Raw genomic sequence first — 9,062 nt, 5'->3', positions numbered from 1 at the left:
AAACTAGGGACATATCCGAAACATAGACAATTCTTCACTGCGATAGAACTTTGCATTGTAGCTAACATGGAATTATCAATTTTTCCAATCCAATGACTACTAAACTAATAACATACCTTGGAGCAAAAATGACCCACATAGTTCTGGTGCTCGGTACACAACCTATTGGAAATTTTATCCTAAAAACATGAAAGAAATTAGCTGCTGCTATCGATATTGACTAGCTATACGAAATAGGCAACATGTAGGGGAAATTGCAATACCGTCCAAAAGATTACAGTTGGAGTATCACTTATAGCTACCCTTGTAAGGCCAAAATCGCATATTTTGATATTAGAATCAAAATTAGCTAATATATTATTTGGTTTGAGATCTCAATGAAATACATTTGCTACAAGAAGCTATTGGAACTTTGGAAGATGCATCACCCATAACAGGAATGTTAGTGTCACAAACATGATTGATTGGAAAATGGCAACACAAAGATGGAGCATATTTAATGAAGCCAAAATGGATTTTTTTTATAATCCTTATTTTATATAATTTCCGACCAACTTGTAAATTCACAGAATTTCTCAAGACTCAAACTGTCATAAGACTACTATGCCTATCTAGTTGGTGACTTGCTCCGCAAATAGTCTGATCCCTATTTACCTTCTGAAGATTTATTGTCCATATATGGCCCTTGCAAAAGAATTGTCTTACTATTTGCAGATAGGTATTGTCACATTCAGGGTCTTTGTGTGCCTCATTTGTGGAAACATAAATGGCAAAAATTACCCTTACATCTAGATGTGTACGTGTCAAGCTAGAACTATACTTATTTACATCTTGGTAGATGATCAGTAATGGCTATACCATTTCCTCGGCTCTATGCAATTTTATTTATGTGGTGAGCAGTGAGCTACAGGCGGGGTAGCTCGTATGTGGTTAATGTTATGCGCATTTTTTTTCATCTTAATGGCTCTACGTTTTCACATACATATGGAGGTTTTTTTATGACCTATGGTAGACTCATTTGTATGTGATTAATTTTATGCGTAACTTCTCATCCGCTATAATTTGAATTAATGGATGCAATTTGATTATTTATTGTGTGGAATTAAGTATCTAACTTTTCATATTTAGATTTATGCATCCATTCTTACATTTTTGTTAGCTAACACTTCACAGTGTGTAATTTATAATTATTATCTATTGAACACTTCTAATGTTCCCCCAAAAAAGGCTCTGCATGTGCTTTTACAATGTTATTAATTTTCAATTATCTTCATCTTTTTTTTACACAACCATATTTTTCTTAGCTCTCGTTCCACTACATGCTCCTAACCGGTCGGAGGAATACTAAATTGTGTGTCAAATTGACTCCTATGCAAGTAGATAATGAGCAATAAAAGTTGATCATTGCTGTCTTTTACGATGTCAGTGTGTCACCATCAACAATAATTAGACGTCATGAATTGGCTCCCACATACAATTTGAGAAATGCTAGATAAAAAAGGTTAGCATGAAAATATTAACCGTAAATACCATACGAATCAGACTGGCTCTTTCATACATATTAGGAAAAGCCTAGTGATTGTTTTTTTTTCTGAACACTAACTCGCCTCTTTCCTAGGCTGGCTGCAAAAATATGGGATAAGGAGACATGCATACGTATTTATTTCCTGCAAATCACAACCGTTCCTTTTAACTATTTTTCTACTGTTACTCCCTCCGTCCCATAATATAAGAACGTTTTTTACACTAGTGTAGTGTCAAAAACGTTCTTATATTATGGGACGGAGGGAGTATATTTCAGCCATTCGCTTTCTATCATTTAATAATGTAATACTCCCTTCGATCCATAATAAGTGTCACAACTTTGAATTAAGGTTAGGGCACTTATTATGGATCGGATGGAGTAATAGATGGATCAAATAGTAAAATAATATATGAGTGTTACAATAGAATTAGCTATCGCAGGGAGCTAGAAATGCAGTATTGTAGGTATGTACATAATTTAAAGATTCTTATGGCTCATGCACATCAAGCATGTCACTTGTCCCCAAGCAATGCAGGATGGCCTAAAAGAAACGGAAAAAAGTACAACATCGAGATTGTAGAACATACACTATTTCTTGTAATACCAAGAATTAAATATATTGGCCATGTTGCATAAGAACCTCACTTTCTAGTGCTTCTGCACAATTCTAATGGTTCTTCCATGAAAAAAATTAGAAGAATCAATAATTACAGTGGCATGACAAAAAAGATTAAGCATTGGATTAACTATTGATGCTTCAAATAAAACTTAAGCATTTGAAACCCAAGACATAAATGAGTTACTTAGTTGGGTGAAGTTGATTTTGTAGCTAGTTATATTTTTTTTCTAGATGAACAAAACCTATGGAAGGAACTAATCTACAACAAACCAAGAAAGATCAAGTGCACTGTCATGAAAATCCTTATTGTGAAATTTTGTTCATATTAAGCATGTCCCCTACCATCTGCAATGTAAAAAAAGATATGACACATTCGGAAATCCATTTTGGCTCCCGGGGGCACGTGCTCTGCGTGCGGAAATTATTTTTGTAATGTAAAAAAAATCTCAACAAAAATCCTATGTGTTATTAGTCATATCCAAATGCTATCTTCAATTTTTTATGCAAAAGTGTTAAGCATTTTGGCGTGCGCAAAAAAAAGAACACCAAATGTTACCCCCAAATTGTTTTTTTCATCGACGAAACATTACCACTCCGTTTCGCCTGAGAGTTGTCAAGCATTCTTGTTACACTAACACGAACATCTACAAAAAAATTCTGTATTTCTAAAACATTTACTATCATATTTTGGTTACTGTTCACCCAGGAGCATGTGCTTCCGGGAGCCGAAACACCTCCCCCATGACACATTGTCTTTTTTTATAAAGGATGGATTCTATTGGCTCAATGTGTAGCATCAAGAGGATACAAACACAAAAAGCACAAACCTGGCATGTGAATAGCTAGGATGCATAGAGCCAACACAAACACACGCACACCCAGAACACGCCCACAAATAGCAAAGTCGTATACGACCAAACCTATGTATAGGCAAGGAAAAAAAGCTCCAAAGCGATCAAATCTGCGGTCGGCGAACTATAACAATGACCATATCCGAACCAACCATCTGATGACACCACACGGGCGACGGGATTCTTCAACAACAACACCTTCAGAAAGGGAGCGATGCTCAAGTGTCGTCGTAGCTAGATCCAACCACGAAATGTCAAAAATCTAAGTTTTCACCTTGAAGATCGAGTCCAAGCATAACCCACCAATGCCTTCAACAAGGTAATAACATAAAAACATCGTCATTGCTAGGTATAACCAACTCAGGTTAGACCTAGGCTTTCACCTCGGAGCTTGAGACCGGGTGCTCGATTAACACCACCATTGAAGCCACTAATGTGTTGTCGCCACCCGTTTTCTGCGATCCCAACAGCTACATGCGATGCGAACGCCGACGCTGCACCACCATCCCTCTGCATTAAGTTGTCGTCTATAGTTTGAATTTCACCGCTGCTTGCTACGTCATGTAATCTCATTGCATAACTATTTAAATTAAAAGAATATAATCAACCATACCAGGAAAAAAATATGTTTGCTTACATATCACATACATCAATGCTTAAACCTGATCTCCACACTCTTGTTCACTTCCTCTCTTCTTATGATGGAGAAATTAAGAATCCACAAACTGTTTTGATCTGTAATAATGAATACTACTCAGAAAGCATCTGAAAAACAAAATCCAGGTATTGTAACTAGATTACATCAGAACCACACATTTATGTGCATACCCACGTGACAGCCTGTACGCGAGTAATCCTTTTGCGTCTGTAGATATCTATCCTATACACACGTAGTTCGCAATTTATACATGGCAATGTAGGCAACAGAAAGGAATCCAAGATGAGTAAACAGAGACCTTTGTCTAAATTTGCACGGCTGCTTGCAGTGCCCGGAGAGCATGTCGAAGGTCGAGGCCGCCGTCTTGTCCCTCTGGGTGTCACGACGGTGACTAGTTATGAATTGGACTGGCTCCATCATATGGGGATAGTCCAACATCCTTTAGCAATAGTTTTTTTTCGGACCCTGATAAGTGCTACACGTGTGGCACAAAGTAATTTTTTCCTGACATTTTTTGATGGCAAGTTTACTTACAAGAGGATGACAACTTTCTGTTTGGATGGCAAGTTTCAATTTTTTTGAGATTTTTTTCGGATGGCAACTTTAATGTAAAAAAGATCAGGGTGGTGTTATTTCGTGCCACACGTGTGGCACTTATTATTTAGAATTTTTTTCTGGACCTCGTCTATTTCCTAGGCTGGCTGGGAACATATGGTCTAAAAACATTTGGGATAAGGATACGTGCATACGTACTTATTTTCTGCAAATCACAGGCTTTCGTTTACACCTCTTAATCTACTGTGACATCTAAGCCATTTGTTTTCTATCGTGTTATGTTACATCTCATTTTCTACCGTTTTTATAACACAACTATCGTTTTTAATAAATAATACAATAGATAGATAAGGTCATCACGTAGTACCTCTTCACGCTACACCTCCAACGGACTCTATTGGTTTCATGCACCATAATCCACTAGTCAAGGGATATGTGATCCGATAAAAGGACACTACGCTCCAAAACAATGCTTTAATGATAGAATCGAGCTCAAACATCGATGTTGTCCGATCTGACCATAAGTGAAATCTGGAGCTATCACCATCGGTGGGGAACTTCAGACCAACCATTTCAACAAGGGAACGGGCCTAGCGCCGGTGGTGCTGGCCAGGACGCATGCTGGCAGTGCCCTACTTCACCTCGCGTCGTCTCACTGGCCAGTGGTGGTGGTCATCTTCTTCGTCGAAGGTGGCCAGCTAGAGGCTTGGTGATCGGATATCTCGAGATTCATCATCTAGTCCCGGCTGCGAGTTGGGGAGACATGGTTGCCGATGAAAACCGAGCCGACGACAGTTGATGGAGGCGTTCTACGCCGTTACCTTGATGGGAAGGCATCGTCGTGTAACTACTGTCGACCCACTCGTGCTGCTCCAGGGGAAACCCTAGGATCTGGTGTTCCAGATCGGACGATGGCGGCACTGCGGTGTCGTTTCTCTCTTGGGAGCATCGTTTGTGGAGCAGCGCTGGAAGACACATGCACGAGGTGGAGCGGCTTCGTCTTGCATGGAACTTCGGTGGAGATGTCAAGTCATGCCTGACCGACAGGTGCTACGCACGACAGATCTTCAAAAGACTTCAAACTGTGTCGGCTGGTGGTACTTGGCAGCATGGTGCTGATCTATATCAGTGGCAATCGCGACGTGCTCAACTGTTTGCGCGCAGGGAGGTGGTGCCGTTGGGCGCCGTGGTGGCGTCGAGGACAACTAGACCGAGCAAGGATGATGCGTCAGTACAACTCTGAAGATGGAGCGGTGATAGTTGGCGGCGGTGGCCTCTGAGAGCGCATCGGACCAGTGTGTGCCCCAAACCCGAAAAGTGGCTAGGTTGAGGCATTAGGTCTTAGATGTTAGGCTTGGCTGCGAGGTCTCTGGTATTAGGCCCGAACTATCAGCATCCCTTCATCAACTGGATAGGAGTAGCGACAGATGTTGCCTAGACGGTGGTTTCGGACTTACTGTTGTATTTCTTTGTAAGGTCTTTTGTGAATAATTAATAAAATGGATGCATACATCGTCCAGATGTAGAGGCCAGGGGTCTTCCTCCTTAAAAAAACAAGGGAACAATGTGCAGACTCTTTGACCTTCAGTTTTGTATTTAAAAGAAGTTGGCATCCTAAATTTCCAATTTCCATCTTCACAAATTTCCGTGTTGGTTTTCGGTATTATACATTGGCTGACTTGTGGGTGTCCAACAGGAGAAGTATGATGCACTTCTATACGTACTATATAAGAGCATCTCCAATAGATAATGTATATTTTGGTGGTCCAAACCGATGATGGTCCAAATTTGGAGCACCAAAAAATGCTTTTTACATCTTTGAAAAAGGCTCAACTCCAACGGATGGTCCAAAACAGAGATGTAAATAAAAGAGCAACTCCAACAGATGGTCCAAAACGAAGATTAAAATGACCAACTACTACTTCATCTCAACATAGTTCAAACATGAAATTCAACATAGTTTCATTCACAAATTCAACTACTACTTATTCGAACTACTAGATGAAACTACTCCTCGTCGTTGGAGCTGCGGAACTGCTCCCAGAACTTGTCCTTGGTCGGGTCATCACACCCCTCATCCTCCTCCTCGGAGTCACCCCAGTCCTCATCCGACGACTCGATAAGGATCACAGTCGAGGGGCTGGCCTCGTCCTCCTTCTTCACCCCCTTCTTTTTCGCCTCGACGTCACGCTTCTGGTAGTGCTCCAGCTCGGCCTGGAGGTACTGCGAATGCTCTCGCGCAAACCGAACAATCGTCGCCTCGTCGCTCTCGCCGGGAGTAACGACAACCGTCGGTCTCTTCTTCGCCTTCTTCCCCGACATCTCCATCCGGATGCCATGCGGCAGGAGCCACTACACCACTACCTGGGACTCGACCTCCGGGAAGTTGAGGTCCCTTTTTGGCCGTTCGGCACGCCACACCGCCGCGTCGTAGGCACGCGCGGCCTCATCGGCGGTGGGATACGTGCCGAGCCACCAACACCGCCCGACGTCGAAGAACTCCACTCCGAAGTTTCCGGAGGGCTTCGCCCTCAGGCCGAAGAAATCAGACTAGCCCTTCTGCATTTTCTTCAGCTCATCGAGGAGCGGACAGCGGCCTAGCGGGGAGCGAGTTTGGGCGGTGGCCGAGCGGGTGGTGGCGTGTGGCGCGGGGCGGAGGCGGACGGAGCAGGGCGGCGGACGGAGCAGGGCGGCGGACGGACCAGAGGCGGAGGCGGCCGGAGAGGAGGCGGACGGAGCGGGGCCGGGCTGAGGTGGCCGGAGAGGAGGCGGACGGGGTCGGGGCGGGGCGGAGGCGGCCGAAGCAGAGGCGGACGCGATGGGGCGGCGCGGCGCGGCGGCCCAAGAGGGGTTGAATCGCGGCGGGGTGGCGTCGGAGAGCTGTGGCGGGGCGGCGGCCGAGCGGGGAGCGGCGGCGGGCAAGTCGCGGGCGGGCGGTCGCGAGGCAGAAGGGGAATGAAGTGGCTGTTGTTCGTTTGGCGTGCGGCCACGGTTTTACATCAGTTGTATACTTGTATCTCGTCATGTAAATTTGCATCATGAAGTTTTCAATTTTACATCTCCAGGAGGCGGTGGTTCAACTTTTTTACATATGGACCGTCTGTTGAAGCAACTCTTTTTGCTCTCGAAGCTCCAAAAATTAGTTATTTTTATATATGGACCGTCTATTGGAGATGCTCTAAGTGCACTATTAGCAGCAGAATTGCTTCCTGTTTTACTATTATTCCAGAATTTTAACTGGGTAGTCCTGTCAAATTTAAAGCGCATATTCCTGATTAATGAAGCAGTGAATCAGCAATTCAGCATAAGAAAAACTTGTGGGCACTCATGCGTTGGGTCAAAACAGGGGTATGAACAAGAGGTGGAATTTCCCACAACAAGCAAATCCAGTAAGGGAGTATAGGCGCCCCAGTAGCTAAAAGATAGTTTCTGCCAGGACAAAGAAGATAATTCAACCGTTGGGTGTGTGGATCTTGAATATCCCCTTAGAAACATTATCGTAGAGTGGTCAAACCTGTTCTAGACACTCGAATAAAGTAGAAAGCCTATTCAGTTATTTTTCATACAAAGAGAAACACTGTAATCACCACATCCTTTATTATTTGATCGAACCAATCGAAAACATATAACCACATTCTGCATGCTCCGCATCAATGTAATGATGGGCCAGACTTTGCTACCGAACACACGAAACAATAGCAACCACCAGTAAAAATATGCCCACGACAGTGGCCGCCCTGATGCAACTCTGCGATACAAGCGGCAGCGCAAACCATGTTGACGCACGGCCCTCTGTACGACCTCACTTCCGCACAGGGTCCTGGTGGCGGCTGGATCGGTGCAGGTGGAGGTGGATTGGTCTTTGGAGATGGAGGAGGTGGAGGAGGAGCCAAATCAGTCTTTGGAGGTGGAGGTGGATGGCTCTTTGGAGATGGAGGAGGTGGAGGAGACAAATGACTGCCCCCTGGATTAGGAGGAGGGGCCAAGTCACCGCCATCACCTCCGCCCAAGTCATCTTCTCCTTTGATTGGGCCTGTTGTTCAAACCAAACACGAAGTTAGTAACTCAAGTACAAAAAAGAGGATAAAAAGTGCAAACTACTGATTAATAGTCTTTCTCTGGGCATCCTGGTACGTATTTACCAACCAACTTGGTGTTAGTCGTATGTTGGATATATTAATCGTCTCAAGATGAAGGATATATATGACATAGATGGATGATTGGGCTTCTCATACCTGAAAAGGCGAGCAAAACAACGAGAAGAGCAATCAGCATGGTGATCCTTCTTACAGTCATTTCACAAAGATGTGAATACTGAAGACTGGAGTTTGGGATAGACCCTACATTTATAGATGCTTGGACCGTCTCATTTTTCAGATCTTCAGGGCACTCTTATTACATGATATCTTAAGCTATATCATGAGCATTAAATATATATTTATATATAAGTCCTCCAATGCACTGTATCTTGTTGTATCTAGAAGATCTCCATTTAATGTGTTTTGTGAAAGGATAATAGTATGACTTGTCTTTGTTTTGGTACTTATGAATGATCCGCCAACATGTATGGATTTTTGTTATTAATGTTTTTTTTTCTATCAAGATAAGTGGATTTTCCATCATAAATAGATGGACGGCATGCATTTATTTGAGGGCTTATTTTATTATAACAAAGTCTTTAGTCCAAAACAAGTTGGCATAGGGTAGAGGTGAAACCCATAAGATCTTGCAACCAACTCGTGGTTCTGGCACATGGATAGCAAGCTTTCAAGCACCGCTATCCATGGCTAGTTCTCAGTTGATACTCCAGTCCTTCAGATCCCTCTTTACGGACTCCTCCCATGTCAAGTTCGG

General features: G+C 43.2%; 1 protein-coding gene across 1 annotated transcript; it reads right to left on the bottom strand.

Moving 5' to 3' along the window:
• Nucleotides 1-7,781: 7,781 nt before the first annotated feature.
• Nucleotides 7,782-8,640, bottom strand: LOC123163715 (proline-rich protein HaeIII subfamily 1-like). The gene is made up of 2 exons (XM_044581069.1): nucleotides 8,444-8,640; nucleotides 7,782-8,241 (listed from the first exon to the last, which is right to left on the bottom strand). The coding sequence occupies exons 1-2, from the start codon at nucleotides 8,502-8,504 to the stop codon at nucleotides 7,859-7,861; spliced, it is 444 nt and encodes a 147-aa protein (XP_044437004.1). The 5' UTR covers nucleotides 8,505-8,640; the 3' UTR covers nucleotides 7,782-7,858.
• Between the last annotated feature and the right edge of the window lie 422 nt (nucleotides 8,641-9,062).

This window comes from Triticum aestivum, chromosome 7D, assembly GCF_018294505.1.
Source record: "Triticum aestivum cultivar Chinese Spring chromosome 7D, IWGSC CS RefSeq v2.1, whole genome shotgun sequence".
NCBI classification, from domain to species: Eukaryota; Viridiplantae; Streptophyta; class Magnoliopsida; order Poales; family Poaceae; genus Triticum; species Triticum aestivum.
This window is presented reverse-complemented; position numbering and strand designations above follow the sequence as displayed.

Coding starts and splice junctions, on each gene's coding strand:
- LOC123163715 (XM_044581069.1), bottom strand. CDS start 8,504: ATGACTGTAAGAAGGATCACCATGCTGATTGCTCTTCTCGTTGTTTTG. Junction 8,242..8,443: donor TGTTTTGCTCGCCTTTTCAG/GTATGAGAAGCC, acceptor TTTGAACAACAG/GCCCAATCAAAGGAGAAGAT.